General features: G+C 31.7%; 1 protein-coding gene across 1 annotated transcript in view; it reads right to left on the reverse strand.

Annotated features, from left to right (window-relative positions):
* Positions 1-16,136, reverse strand: part of LOC132719775 (aminopeptidase N-like) — a 29,512-nt gene extending 13,376 nt beyond the window's left edge. The window contains exons 1-4 of the mRNA XM_060703631.1: positions 15,742-16,136; positions 15,157-15,429; positions 14,687-14,900; positions 14,259-14,415 (exon numbers count right to left, since the gene is read on the reverse strand). Coding sequence (XP_060559614.1) covers positions 14,259-14,415; positions 14,687-14,900; positions 15,157-15,429; positions 15,742-16,009 — 912 coding nt within the window. The 5' untranslated portion in view covers positions 16,010-16,136. The remainder of the gene's footprint in view (positions 1-14,258; positions 14,416-14,686; positions 14,901-15,156; positions 15,430-15,741) is intronic.
* Between the last annotated feature and the right edge of the window lie 149 nt (positions 16,137-16,285).

The following is a 16,285-nucleotide window of genomic DNA, read 5'->3' on the forward strand; positions in this document are numbered from 1 at the left end:
ATTAAAAATTTACAATTTTTTAAAATATTTTTAAATTTGCTAATGATAACAATTTCGTTAAACATTTTTAAAAATATTTTTTCCCCTATATATCCCAACTTTTTAGCAGAAATTTTTTACAATTTGGTCAGCATTTTAATAACATATTTTTGAAATGTTTTTTTGATTTTTTTCCCTAGAAAAAAACAAGAATGACACGTCGCCGGGGTGAAAATTTGATTTTAAAAATGTTTCCCCTTGGGGGATATCGAAACCGATAAATTACCCGTTTTAAAGGATAAAACTGTGGAAACATTTTTGTTTTTTAAAGTAATAAAAAACCCTTTTTTAACTATAACAATTAGCACATTATTAATTTTTTTTCAATATTTTAAAATTATACAATTATACGAACAACAAATAAGGAAAAAAAATCACTTTTTTTTCCCTATTTTCACTAAATACGAAAATAATAATTATATTTTTTTTAAAAAAATAAAATTACGTATATGTACATTTTTAAATAATTTTTTTTAACCCATGATGCCCTGTTTATAACATACTTTTAAAAAAAATTATTTTATTTTTTGTAAAATCATAATTTTTACTCATTTTTTTAAAATTTTTTAACAATATAAAACACATAAAAAGAAAATTAAATTTAAAGGTATTAAAAAAAATTTTTATATCAAAAAAAAATTGGGGAAATTTTTTACGTTTTTATTAAATTTAATTTTTTTATAAATTAAAAAAAATTTCTTTGAAATTTATTGCCCATCTTAAAAACATTTTATAAAAGTTTTTTTCTGGGCCCCTTCGCCTGAAAATATCACCAGGGGAAAATTTGACACCTTCATTGTTTTCCCTTTTTTTATCAAAATGGTCACCCAGTTTTCGAAAATCCTTTTTTTTTTTTAACTGGCCCACCCAGTTTCCTATTTTATTCTTATCGTAAAGTTTAAATTTCTCACCCAGTTTAGTGGGGGCCCCCTTTCCCTTTGTTTCGAAACCGTTTGTGGGTTTTGATTTTATTTAAATTCAAAAAAAGGGCACCGGTGGGACCCCCGCCCCAATGCATACGATATTTTTCCCCAAATGTCGCTTCGCTTTTGCCCGATTTCCCTTTGGGCTTTGTCGATATCCTTCGCTTAATTTTAATTTTTATTCAACTCGTGCAAAAAATTTCAGTTTTTGAATTTACACTCTTTTCCAATATCCTCTATTTTCGTTTCCTTTTTTTTGTTGTTCGTAAAAATTTGTAAAAAGAAATTTTTTTGAAAAAAAATTTAAATTTAATTTTGGTGCAAATTTGTTATAGTAAAAAAGCTTTTTTACTTTTATAAAACAAAAAATGTTTCCCCCAGATATCCTTTAAAAAAAAAACTGATAATTTTTTTCGAGATCGATTTTCCCCCAAGGTCATATTAAAATCGATTTCACCACGCAACTTTGGGTCTTTTCTTGATTTTTTCTTTTGAAAAAATTACAATAAACATTTAAAAATTTTTAAAATTAAAAATGCCCCCCATTTTGGAATCTGCTAAAAAAAGTTAGATATTAAAAACAAATTATAAACCCAAGGACAGTAAAAGGGGGTTTATTTGATGACGAAAAAACAATCAAAAAAAAAAAGGGAAAAAGAAAACAACGTACTGCCCAAAGGATGTTTAATTTTGGTCTTAACGGTACAGGGGAAAGGGCCCAAAAAAAACGGGGTTATCTGGATTATTTTTCCAAATTATCGAAAAAAGAAAAACATTTAACAAATACTTTTAATGGCATTTTTTTTTACAGTATCGTTTGCGTATTACCGTTATGGTTCTGTCGGTAGATCGAAATTATTTGTAATTTTTTAGATTTTGTTTTTCATGGGTTCCCAAAAACCCCAAAAAGAAATTTGCCTTTTTAATAACCACAGGTTTTTTTTCCCTTTGCCTGTTTTTTTTTTCATTAAAATTAAATTTTTTTATTTTCGTTTTTTTTTTGTTTTTTTTTATGATATATATTTTAGTTTTATATTTTTTTTCTTTTTTCTATTCTTTTTTTTTTTTGTATTTTATCCCCGTGAAAAAAAATTATTCGATCCTTTAATTCATGTTTTGCAAAAACCCGGTCAAAAAATTTGGGATTTTTTCTGAGGAAAAAAAAAATTTGTACCAGTAGTCAAAAACTTCGGGTCTGTAGGAAAAACCCATTACTGACAGGGGTTGCCCCTTCCCTTTGCTCGCTAACAAGCATTTTTGAAAAACATTTTATTTTATTTTCTTTTTTATAGATTTTTGGCTTTTGATTCCCCAAAACCTTTTTTTCCCCAATTGGGTTATTGGTTTTTTGTTATTTTAAACAAAGGCTCAAGTTTTTTTCACCCTTTAGGACAGTAGTGGACCCAAAAAAAATTTGAAAATAGGAAAAACCAACAAAAAGGTTAAGGGGCCTTAAATAAAAATATTTTTTGGAAAAATGAGAAAAACCCCCTAAGGGGAACTTTTCAAACCCAAATCAATTTAAAAACTTGGAAAAAAAAACCCAAATTTTAAATTGCATTTTTCACCTCCGGTTAAAAAAAAGAAATTAATTTCAAAAAAAAAATTAACCCCCTTGTTCCCAAAAAACTTACCGCCAAAAAAAAGGAAAAACCCAACCAAAATTTAAAAAATTTAAAAAATTTAAAAAAAAAGGTTCCCAACCAAACCCCCCAACCTTTCCATGTTTAAACAAAATTTTTTTCCCCCCACGAAAAAACCTTTTGAAAAATTATTTAATGTTTTGAAACTAATGTTTAAACAAGGAAAAAAGGGGGGGGGGGGGGGCAGGGGGGGGGGGGGAAAAACCCGGGGGGGGGGGGGGGGGGGGGGGGGGGGGGGGGGGGGGGGGGGGGGGGGGGGGTAAATGGGGGGGGGGGGGGGGGGGGGGGGGGGGAAAAGTTGTTAAGAAACAAAGACTTTAGGGGGCCGGGGGGGAAAAGGGACCATTGGGGCCAAACAGGGGTGGGGGGGGTTAAATTTTTCTCCGGGGGGGGGGGGTTGGGGAAAGGCTTTGGGGGGAAAGGGGGGCCTGGGGGTTTGGGGGTAGGGGGGCAATTTTTTTTAGGGGGTTGGGGAAGGGGTACTCCCAAACCCAAAGGGAAGGGGGGGATTAACCAATTTTCCCTAAAGGTAAAAACGGGGGGGGGGGGGGGGGGGGGGGGGGGGGGGGGGGGCCAAAAATTAAGGGGGGGCACAAAAGGAGGGGGGGGGGGGGGGGGGGGGGGGGGGGGGGGGGGGCAAAAGGGGGGGGGGGGGGGGGGACCCTAATTCATGTGCCTCCTTTTGTAAAAGAATTTTTTTTAAAAAATACTTTTTAAAAATCGGTACTGAGATGGGAGTTTAAATAGACCCCATCGCCTTGGAAACACAAAACCAAAACCCGGAAAAAAAAAAAAGACCGTTTGTTGTAAAAATTTCACAATTTATAGTCACAGAAAAAATATTTAAGGGAATACGCTTTCATAGGGAAGGTTTTGTCCTTTAAGAAAACTTTAGATAGGTTTTGGAGTAAAAATACCCAAAGAGTGGCGAGTTTTGCCTGAATGCTATGGGGCCCGGGGAAAAAGCATTAAATAGGGGCAAAAATTTTTAATTTTTGAAAAAAATGGGAACCCGAACGAGAAAAAAGGGGGCTTTTTCCCAATAAAAAAAAAAAAAAGGTTTATAAAAAGAATTTTTAAAAAACTTAAAGTTTGAAAAACGTTTTTTCCCCAAAAAGACAGGGGGGGGAAAAACGAGGGGTTCAAAATTAGAAAAATTTGAACCCCAAAAGGGTCTTTTTGGAAAATGTGAGAACCCCCCAATAAAGGCAACCTACTATAGAAAATGGGAAAACTTTTAAAGTATTGATGATATGTATTTTACTTTTTAATAGTTTTTTACGGTTTCTAAAAACCTGATGTTTCTTTGAAAAAAAATGTTTTGTACATAATGATTACATATTATGATAATGATTTAGATGTTAAAATTTACACCCGTGGAGTTTAAAAAAGGGCAATATTTTCGCAAAACAATTCCAAAAGGGCCCAAAGGTTACTGCCAAAATTCTGTTTGGCGGGGAAAGTATTTAAAAAAATTAAATTTGATATAAATTTGCCCCATTTCTCAAAACGTTTTAATAAAATTTTTTTTAATGATGGCGAAATTTCCCTAAATTTGCTGGGGAGAAGGTATTATAGTCCCCAATTTTTTAAAAGGGTGGAGTTTCCAATTGAAGCAAAAAACTTTCGGGGAAATTTCCCTTTTAAAATTAATTTTTTGTCCAAAATATATTTAAAAAATTTTTTTTAATTTTATCCATGAAATATGGGGGCTATATCAGTCAAATTATTTCAAAATTTCAAAAAAATAAATATAAAATTTAAAAAATTAGAAATTTTGGGGGGAAAATTTTTAAAACTCATATTTTTTTAAAAAGGGGACTTTTTTTCGCCATTTTGTTTGAAAAAATTGTTTAAATAAAAAAAACCAACTTTTTTTTTTGAATTTTGCTTTAAAAAACAAACTAGAATGATGGGAAAAGGGGGTCAACTTTAAAAATTTTAAACCGAACACCAATATCTTAAATTCAGTTATTAAACGCTATACAGAGTTTAAAAAGTTGTTTTTCGTGAGTCACCCCAATTTTAGCGCCCAAAAAATATCGCGTGCAAAAAAGACGCCCAAAAAATATTATGCGCCCCTGTACCCAATTTTTCAGTTGCCCTTTGAAGCAATAGGGGTTTTTAACCCCTTTTTCTTTGTAATTTAAAATTTAAAAAAAAAGGTTTTTTTTTTTTCCGGTTTTTTTGTGAAAAATTTTGGGATTAATTTTTTTCACTCAAAAATGGGTAAAAAAATTGGCCCCCAATTTTTCACTCGCCCTCCCGGCTGGGGGAAAATATGTGGCATTTTTTTCATGTTTTCAATATTTCCTTTTTTATTATTATTTAAAAACTTATTTTAAAAGGGTTTAAAACATTTTAAAAAATTTTTTTGATAATCAATTGGTTTTTCCCAAAGGGGAAAAAGTCAAAATATTTTACTTTTATTTTTTTTTACAAAGTATAATTTAAAAAAGCTTTTTTGGGTTAAAAAAAAAGAAGAAATCTATGTAGCATTTTTAGATTGGGAGGAAAATGGGTTTTACCGTATTGATAGGGTTTTTTTTATTTGGGGGAAAATTACTGAATGAAAATATAAAATAAAAATTTAAATGCCCTCAAATTTAATCAAGTCAATGTTTTGGGATTGGGTTAAAACTTTTGGTTTTAAAAATAAAAAAATGCATTTTTGATCTAAATTTAATTTTTAAGATTGGGGGGTTAAAAACAAGGGGATCCCGCCCAAATTTGCATTTTTTTGTTTTTTTTCTCAATGAATTTTTATTTAAAAAATATTTAAAAAGGAACCCTTCCTGGTTTTGTTAAAAATTTTATGAATTACAGGTATTTTTTTTGTTATTTTTCAGCGACGCTGGTTTGTTTTTCCCCACATTGATCAAAAATTTATTACAATTTATCTTTAATTTATATTTGAAAAATTTTTTGCAATATGTGGAATTTTTGAAATTAAATGTATCTTTAAAAAAAAAGTTTTTTGATTTTGAAAAGGTTTTGGGGCGTTTCATTCTTATTTATTTTTTTTTTTGTATAATACTAGGGAAATTGGGAAATTTTTAGAATTTTTTTAAAAAATTTAAGGTGTGTATCTTTTTTTAAAAAAAGGGAACTGGAACAGAAATCAAAAATTTATTTCGAACAAAGCTCCTATTTTACTTTCCCCCAAACTATTTTTGTTTTGTAAACCCGTTTGGGGAATTTTCCGGGTTTCCCAAAAAGATAATTTTTTTTGGGTAGTTTTTTGTTTTTTCCAAAAAATTTTAAAATTTTGCTGCAGAAGTGTGGGGGGCATCATGGGTGGGGCCCAAAAGAAAAATTTTTTACATTTCAAAATTTTGTAGAAGATTGTTTTTGTGTGAAAAAAATCAACCCCAAAGGGAGATGTGTTATTTTGGTGAACTTTGGTCGTTACACCAAAAGTCCCTTTCATTTGAAAATTAATTTTTTGATCAAATACTGGGTTTAAAAAATTTCTTTAAAATTTTAAAGAAAAAAACTATTTTGTTTTAAAAATTTTTTTTATTTTTAAAAAACAGATGCCCACAATTTGGGGTAACTTATTTGTGGTAAAAAATGGGGGATTTTACTGTTTGGGCTATTTTAAAAGCAAGGGCTGGGTTTTTTTATATGTTTGGGGGGAAACAGTTTACTATTTCATATAGGGAATTTTTGTATTATTAAACAACGAATTTTTTTGACAAAATTTTTATTTAAAGTTTGGTTTTTCCTCAAATTAATAACTCGTTTTAAAATTTGATACATTTGTTTTTAATTTTTAAAATTTTATTCAATTTTAAAATTGGGAAATTTTATCTTTGAAACCCAAATTTAGGGTTGTTTATCCAAAATTTTTTTTCATCCCTTTTTCATAGTTTTTGGGTATTGAAAGGGAGGAAAAGAAATATACCAAAAAATGAAAGGGTTTTTTGTAAATAAAATTTTAAATGCCGGGCTTATAGGAAAAAGGGGGTATTTATTTTTGGGATTAATATGTTCTTTAAATTTCCCGGGGGCCTTTTTATCAAAATTTTTAAAGAGATATTTTTTATTTAAAGTGGGGGCCCACTAAACAGAAAATTTTTGTTAATTTTTCATATGTGCAAAAAACAAAAAGCAAATTTTTAAATTTAAAAAATTTTGCAAAAATTATATTACTATTTCAAACTGCGAAATAAATAGTCATCTTTATGCAGGGTACATTTATATATTATATTATTTGCTCTTCTGTTAAACCATGTCTTTTTTATAAAAAAAATTTTAATTTCTTTTGGAACCCTGTTGTTTTTTAAAGCAATTTAAAATTTTTTGTAGTTGTATTTTTGTTAGGGTTATATGGGGAAAAAATGCTGACCCGTTAGATTATAGAAAAAAAATATTTTTTGCCGGGAAATTTTTTACTCTTTTATAATGTATTTAAATTTTTTTTTTTATATAAAATTTTGGGCCCGGGCAATTTTTTAAGTAAAAAAAACTGTTTAAACCAAAAATTTACGTTTAAATTTTAAATTTTATTTAAAACCCTTTAAAACTTTTTTTATTTTTATTTTTGGTTTTTTTTTTTAAAAACAAAAATTTTAAAAGCTCTTTAAAATTCAGGCGAGAAAATGCTGACCCGTTAAAAAATTTTCGTTTGGGGTCTGCTGAAACCCGTTAGATATTAAAAGGGAAAAAAACTTGGGCCAGTTAAAATATATTTTGAGAAAAATTAAAATTTTGTCGTTGAAAATTTTAATTTTTTTTATAAGTAGAAAAATTTAATATATTGTTTTTTAAAATTTTGTCGACATTTTTAAATTAAAATAAAAAAAACTGGGTGAAACCCAATTTTTAAAGTTAATTCAAATTTTTTATTTTAAACCGTAAAAAATCTTTTTAAATTTTATTGGGCAGCAAAATTTAAGCTTTTTTTACATTTGGGGGAGGGAAAAAACTGACCCGTTAAAAATTAAAATAGTTTGAATTTTTTGCTGACCAGTAAGGGTACGAGGGGTGTTTTCCCGGAAAAAATTTTTTAAAAAATTTTCAAACTTTTTTATTTTTTTTTTTTAAAAAAAATACATACGCTGTACAAAAATTTTTTTTCAGGCCCTTAAAATTAAAATATCTAAACGAACACCCTTTTCAAAAATTACCCGAACTGTGACTAACCCTTTGTATTTTTTTAAATATTTACTTTACATTAATTTATGGAGGGACTTTTACAACGTTCAACGGCCCTCCCAAATTTAAATTTTATTTTTTTACCAACTATTTTAATTTTTTCCGAAATTTTAAAAACCATTCCCTGGTACCTGTCGACGTTTTTACCCTTTAAAAATTTTTTTTGCTTCATTTCATTTATATTTAAAATTATTTTTTTTAAAAAAAAAGTTTCATGGTTCCCATACCCGTGTGTTTAAAATGTTTTGCCTTTTTTAAAAAAAAGGGTTTTAACCAATTACGAAAAATTTCAGCCCCTGTAAATTTTTTGGGCACTTCTGGGGCGTTTCTTATACAATATCCCGTCATCACCGCTTTTTATCCCTTTTTTGAAAATTTATTTTATTTAAACACCCAAATTTTTCCCTTTTAAAATTTCATGGTTTTAAATTTTTTTTTTAAGGTAAAGATTTTAATCTCGTTTTGGGGCCATTATTTTTGCGTTGCTATTTAAATTAAATATCATTTTCGTTTGCTCCCCTCCCTTAAATTTTTTCCCTCATTTTTTTCAAAAACAAAATGTACGCACCTTCATTGCCTATAATCTACGGGGAAAGCCCCTTGGGCCATTGCCCCTTTAATTGTTTTATCTGAAACCGGGGATAGTCATAGTACATGGGGTTTAAAACGGGGGGAAATCACGAAACTACGGGTGGTGAAAACGCGAAAGTACGAAAGATGGAAAAAAAGGAAAGTACGTGATTTTAAAAAAGCGACAGACGATACTACGTATGAAAACGCGATTAAAAAATCGTGTTTTCACCCTTTGTATTTTTCCCCGGGTTTTTTCCCTCGTTTGTTTCGTTTTATTTCGCGTTTTATTTTATCGTTTCTGTCGTTTTTTTCATCATCCCTTTCTATCGCGTTTTCCCCCATTTGTACTATCGCTTTTTTATATTCCTTCTTGGGCGTGGTTTTTTATCATCCCTACTTTCCGCGTTTTTTTAACATTTGTACCCCCTCGTGTTTTCATCTTCGTCTATTTGGGATTTTCATTTATTTGTCTATCGCGTTTTTCATTTTTTATTTTCTATTCGTGTTTTCACCCTGTAAGGTTTTTCGTGATTTTTGTGTTTTTACCATCGTACTATGGGGCTTTTCGGGGTTTTAGATTTTAAAACATTCATAGGCGATGGCCCCTAAAGGCTTTTTCCGGGGGAAAGCCGTTAGGGCCCTTTGCTTTTGAATTTTGGGTTTGATCTTTAAAACCCATACTCGACAGTACGATTTATGAAAACGCCCAAATCACGAAAAAATTTCGATTTGGGGAAAAAACGCGACCCGTACGATGGTTTAAAACACGGTAGTTTTGTCGCCCTTTTTATCATCGTAGTATTTGTACTGTCGCGTTTTTTTTAATTTGTTACCCATTTGCGTTTTCATATCCTTAAATTTCGCGTTTTTCCCCCATCGTTTTGTTTTTTGTTTATTTTGCGTTTTTACCATGTTACTATCGGGCTTTTTCGCGTTTCAGATCAACCAATTTCATAGGCGATGGCCCTAAAGGCATTCCGTAAAAAATCGCCCCCTTTAAACCAAAACTGTTTTTTTTACGTTTTGAAACATAATTTACAAATGAAATTTCATGGGTTTTACTATCCTATGATGTTTTACAAAATTTAAAACGAAGGTTGCCCTTTTTAAAATTTCATCTTTTTAGGAACCTTTTTTTTTCGAGTAGCTATCATTTATTGGGAAACAAAGTGCTCCGTGGTTTTGTTTGATCATGTTGCCCTGGTGATTCGGCGCTTTTTCGAATATTTTTCTTTTTTCATGTTTTTTTTTTTTAGAAAAATTGTAGCAGATAAATAAATTAAGTTTAAAATATTAAATTCAAAATTTTGATATGTTCTGCTTAAAATAATTGTATAGCCTTGGGCTTTCGAACTTTCCGGACAGCCCTCCCTATATAGGGGGGAAAATGCTGACCAGGGTTTGAAAATATAGAGAAAAAAATATTTTTGGGCCGGGGGAAAATTTTAATTCATTTTTATTATTTTGGCAAATTTTTAATTTTTTTAATTTAAAAATTTTGGTTTGAAAATTTTTAATTTTAAATTAAAAACACGGGTGACCAATTTAATGTTATTTCAAAATTTATTTTAAAACCGTTTTTTAAAAAATTTTTCTTTTCTATTTTGGGGTTTGCAAATTTAACGGGTTTTTTACATTCAGGGGGAAAATTTCTGACCAGTTTTAAAAATAAAACCCCAATTTTAGTTTGAAAACTGGGTGACCAAATTAAAATATATTTGGGGGAAAATGCTGACCAGTTTTGAAAAATAGAAAAAAAAATATTTTTTTTTCTGGAAATTTTTTTAATTTTTTATAATTTTAACCCAAATTCAATATATTGTATTAAAATTTTTGCCCAATTTAAATTTAAATTTAAAACACCCGGGTGGGCCTTTTTTTTAATATTAATTCAAAATTTCAATTATTGCTTTTTAAAATACATTTTTTTTCCCCTTACAAGATTTTTTATTTTAAATTTCATTTAAAAAAAGATTTTTATAAAAATCATAACATTTTAATTCTTTTTTAAAACCCTTAATTCAAATTTTTCATATTTTTTAGAGGGGATAAAAAAACCCGTTTTAAAATATCCTTTTAAAATTTACCCGGGTTTTTTATTTTCATGGGAGTAATGTAAAAAACCCTGTTTTAAAAATTTTTATATTATGGTACTTTAAATGTATTTTTTAATTTAGTTTTTTAAAAATATTCATATTTAAAGCAAAAAAATTAAAAAAAATAATTTAAAAAAAATAAAAATAATTTCCATCTTTTATTTTCCCCCCCACGGCGTTTTTAATTAAAATTCCCCCTTCAATGGTTTCCCTTTTTGGGGAATGGTCAGCATTTTCCGTTTTTTCCTTCTTTATTTTAAATGGTTTAGCAGTTTCCTAAATTACTATTAAACGGGTTTAAACTTTAAAAAGTCAAAAACCCCTTTTTGGCGGGCCCCCTTTTTTAAACGCACCGTTTGCGGTGAAGTTTGTAAAAAAAATTTTTGACCAAAACAAAAAACCGGTTTAAAAAACGCAAAAAGGGCAATTTCGATACGATTTATTCCAATTTTCCCCTTCCGCAAAAATTCGAAAAAAAATGTTTTGCTTCGCCGTTTTTTCCCAAAATATCGCTTCGCGTTGTCGAGTTTTTGGGTTCGGGAAAAAGTGAAATGTCCCCTTTCGGGAATGTTTTAGCGGGGCGCGGTTTTTTTTAAAAAAAACATAAAAATTTAAAGCGACATTTTTCTCGACATTTTAAAAAAAAGTTCCCCTTTTTGCCGGGTTTGTCGAGGTCACTTCGCATTGTCGAGCGGTTTGTTTTGCATTGTCGCGTTGTTTGTTATCCCCCATTGTCGAGTTGTCTTTGGGAAAGCCCCTTCTACCCAAACCCCGACACTCGACAATTTCGGAAAATGACAATCCCACAAAGCGGGGTTGGAAAATTTGCGACAACCGGAAGTGGGCATCCCCGACAACGCAAGCGACGCCTTTTGGGCAATGCGAAGGGGACACTCGAAAAAACCCCGAAGCAAAATTTCTTAAATGTCGCCCTTTTTTCCCCACATTTCTAAAGGGGGACAGTTTCCGGGCAAATTTTGTTTTTAAAACTTTTCGAGCGTTTGCTTTTGCATTTGTCCATATTTGCTTTTTGGGGTTTTTCGAGCGTCGGCCCTTTGCATTGTTCGCGATGTTTACTTCGCATTTCGTTTTGTTACCCTTGACGCGACGGACGGGCATTCTTTAAAAGGGGACGATAAGGACACCGTAGGTTCCCTTTATTGATTCCAACTGTATTGGGGAAAAATTTTTTTAAATTTTTTTTTGAAAATTTTCTTGTACATAAAAAAAGCTGTACAAATTTTCGAGGCCCTTTGTTCGCATTTTCGGGATATTCCCCTTCGCGTTGGTTCCCAGGGGTCGCTTCGCCCTTGTCCGAAAAGTCACTTTGGACATAAATTTTTGTGTTCTAAAAATTAAAAACGCAATCTTTTGCATGAAAAAGGCCAATGCCGGGCAAAAAAACAATTTCGTTTGCAATTAAAATTTTTTTTGGAAAGAACCATTATTGCAAGTGCCCTGATTGAATCTAAAACTTGTTTATGATGATGGGACATCGGGTAAGTATAATAGCCAATAAAGGTGAGCCCTCGGCGATATCCTGTCACCAATAATGTGGTTTTAGAAGTAATAGATAGCACTTTGATGGTATTAAAATTTAAATTACAAAATTACTATAGTCACTATTTTGTACAGATATATACATGTATATACAACATACGGGTACTCCTTTTGCAGTGCTACTCTCGCGGAAATGTAAAGTCCGAGACGATAAAAAGGGCAAATAAATTTTGTTGGCCCTGATTTGGGGTCCTTTTCAAAAAATTTGTGCTTTCCCCAACCCTTCGGAACTATTTTTCAAAAGAGAAAAAGGGTATTGGCCCTGTTTACGGGCAAAAAACCCAAAATAGGCGTTTTCGAAACCCCCATGGAAACCAGGGGCCAAACCTGGGATTCCCCGCAGGGCTGTCCCCTGCTTTTTTTCGTTACAAAAACCCCATTACAAGGGAGAAGGAAAAATTTTGGGGGAACAGCATGGGTCCTGAAACAGGGGCTGCGCGGATGCGCCCGGTGGTTTTTGGATCCCTGCTGGTCCCCAAAAACCCTTATGTTTTTTTTGTTTATGACGCGCTCATATGGTAAAATAAAATTTTCCCAAAAAAATATAAAATTTTAATTTTTTCGGGCAAAACAGGATCAGTCAATTCGAAAAGTATAAGTACATCTACAGTTTAAAAGAAATTTAACATACGTTTAAAGTTGGTTGCTATTTTCAAATTTAGTTGATATTTTTAATTTGGGATGGGATCTTCCCTTTTTTTTATAAAAAAATTTTTAGGTATTTTTTGTAAACGTTTTTATCGAAAATAAATAATCATACGGTCAATTTTGTTTAATACTAACTCTGTGTCCGTTTTTATTTGTTTGGGTCGTCAGACCAAACAAATAATGGTAGCGAAATTTCAGAGTCTAATGTTGTTAATTGCAAATGCCGAAAGTAGTCCACTTTTTTGAAGCGGTTACTTCCCTTTTGTATGTACACTAAAGCCGAAAAATCCAGGGGAGATCACTGCGTAAAGATGGTCAAAGACAGGCGCATCAATTTTCAAGCAAAGTAATTCCCGAATGGTCGAAGATTTCTAATATTGTTTTATTGTATTTTCTGATCGAAAAATAACTAAATACAAAGCGGACATTCAATCTCTGACACAGAAGTTTACGACAAACCTAACAACAAGTAGTTCTCAAAACAGCTTTAAAACTAGCGATTTAAAAGAAAGAAATATTTTATTTTGTTACAAGTATCCAACAAATTACAAACGCATTTAAAGTTAAACAATAGCGTTGGCTTATAGAATTGTCAATAAATGCACAATCACAAATTACGCGGATGAATATGATTTTATCAATGAAAATACTATTTATTAACCGGAATACTACACAAACCGAGTAGTGGAATATATAGATTCTACATGTCGGACTGTTTGGGCGAGAGGATTTTCGCTAAAATATTTACTTCAATTTTAAACAACAGGTTTACTCTGAACAAAATACCTCGAAATTAATAAGGATTACACAAACCCGAAATGCAATGGAAGTTCTAAATTTAGAATGACTTGATATTATTCAGATTTTCTGTGTATAACTTTCTCCGTGTACTGTGGGTAACCGCGCTCGCTTAGTGAGTGAGAGGTCTCCAGTTCGAATCCCAGTCGAGGAAACTTTTTTTTTTTTTTTTTGTTAAATTCTTTTTTAAGTGTTTTTGTTAAGGAAATAGCCATGATATGCAAGGATAAAGTGTGGCTGTGTCGTAAAAATGAACATAAATGATTTTTTTGATGCAACTCTAGTAATGCAGAATTCCGTATGTATCAAACTCTGGTGCCTTGCAAAATGAATTATAATACATAAAAATAAACCTATACAGGAAAATGCATAAAGATATACAAGTACGATTTAGATTGCAAAGATCAGAAAATTACCACAGAACTTGCAGCCCTTTGATTCTTTATAATATACATGCTTATAGTAAGCTCCAGGATTATTTACATCTGTGTTAAACAACAGTTAAAGTCGTTACAAGCCTTAATTTAGAATAATATGGTTTTTTCTTCAGCCCGTTCACATATAAATTCACCGTGGCTGAAGGGTTTTCGGGCTCGCTTAGGAAAGCGAGAGGTCTGGAGTTCAAATCCCAGTAAAGGTAACTCATTTTTTTTCAAAATTGTTAAAGTCAAATAAACATTGGATTGAATATCAGTGTTGCAATTAGTCTTATAGCCAATTTACTACAATTAAAACGCTGGAAAGAATTGGTGGCACTATACATATAATCTCACAACCTGCACCTTTCTTACATTCTGAGACCCAAACAAATTCAGCGCCTTCTGTGCTTTGATTATTTTCGGCATGGTTGTTATTGCTCCCAAATTCGGCTTTCTAACGATCGTAATATCAAACATGGCTTTGAGATTTGGCTCATCAAAACATGGGAACGCTTTCCGTGCGTCGCTCACTTCCATTTGAGATGTCACATAATACCTTTACAAAAGAAAATCTTAATTAGGAAGGAAGTCATTCTTAAAGCTGTTAGGATCATCCCATATTATGTATATCACAAGTTCAATGGCAGTGAACGCAAAAGAAATGGACCATTAATCTGAATATAGGCATACAATGATTAAGGATAGCAATCTCAGTCTTTAACGTGTATTTTGATATATATGTCATTGTAAATTATTTATTAGTATGTGTATTTTACATTTAGATATTAAGACAGTTTAAACTTATCAGAAAGAACATTCCCACATACACTGTTTGCCCGTTCCTAAGATAAGAGCCCTTGTAAATTCCGGCAAATTCGGCTCTTATTGGACCGCTGAAGTCTGGAAATGTGATCGTATAGTTGTTTCCAGCCATCATTGTTGAAGATAATGATATTTTTATCAACTGCTGGGATTGCACGTGTTCTAGAGACTTGAACATATTACTCGAACCGCCTTCTTCTGTTACAGTTACCGAGTCTTCTGTAAAATTAATTTATAGTACGATGTATATGAACATAATACTTTATTCCAGACTAGATAACAGTATTGTTCCCGACAACATTATTAAATGCATTTTTAATATAAAAGTCATAACTTGTACTTTATTCATTACTTGTGTAAAATTAATGTACAAACAACAAATTTATATCCATTTGCCATATATGACAAATCACTTACATTTTGACATTACCTTCATGTATACCACGGAGATTCATCTATATACATGTGTACATACCTGGTATCTGGAGATCTACAGCGTGCATAAAAATGTCGTCTGTATTTTGTTTACAGTAAACAAGCACAGACTCATGACCATAAAACATAAAGCCAGACGCATTTCCAGAGTAGAAGTCCGGTTTGATTGAAACTGTGTACAAAATCGGGGATAAAGTCTCGGGCAGACGTAAAGGATATTTCTTGGGCGGCGTCATGGTGGTTAGAGGCGGCCTAGTTGTACCCTGTGATGTTCGGGATGTTGTCGTCACTCGTGCACCCGGACAAGCCCCGCCTGGAATAATTTATTCAAATCATGATTGAAATCTTATTTTCCGTAAATGTATAGAATAGACGTATTACAAAATTTCCAGTTCATTTATCTATCTAAATAATGACGTTCATAAAGTCGCGGTATACTTTTTAGATGTGGTTAAATATATCTGACTACCTGTATAACGTAAATATCAATTGTAAAAGTATAATAATAACATTTGTGTTACATTAACTACATGTAACATATAATGTATTCAGAATCAGGTAACTGAATAAATTAGTTTATGAACATTTTAACAAAATACTGTAAAACATTTAAATCTGAACTTACATATTTCTGCATTATTATCCTTTGCTAAAGCAACACAATCAGACGTTTCAGACGGTGGCGTTAAACCAGATATATCACACTTGCAGACGGCGTCACTGTTGTTACCGGCAAAATGCACAATAAGACCCACACCGACAGCTACAAGAATTGCAAACAATAACAACAAAAATCCCGTAGCAATAGAACAATGGCATTTAGAATCCGACTCCGACGACGGGGTACCGTCGGCATCATACTTCCTCATATTAACCGAGTATTCCCCGGGCATTGCTTTAGTTTATTTGTTGATTTGAAAAATTAATTTATATAAAGAGAACGCGACATATTAACCTCATCTTTAACCAACCAGAAACATTTAAATTCACTATGTTTAACAGACTGTGTCCGAATGTGATGGAGGTATTTGATTATTTACAAAAAGATCTTATTTGACGGGTCTAACATTTATGGATAAAGTTATAAAACCTCTATATTAGCCTACCTTTTGGAAAGTTTATTCAAGCGCCCCCCCCCCCCTCAGCCGAAAACTTTTGTCAAATTTTAA

Source organism: Ruditapes philippinarum, unplaced genomic scaffold (genome assembly GCF_026571515.1).
Source record: "Ruditapes philippinarum isolate M1 unplaced genomic scaffold, ASM2657151v2 ctg821_1_1_1_1, whole genome shotgun sequence".
Lineage (NCBI taxonomy): Eukaryota > Metazoa > Mollusca > Bivalvia > Venerida > Veneridae > Ruditapes > Ruditapes philippinarum.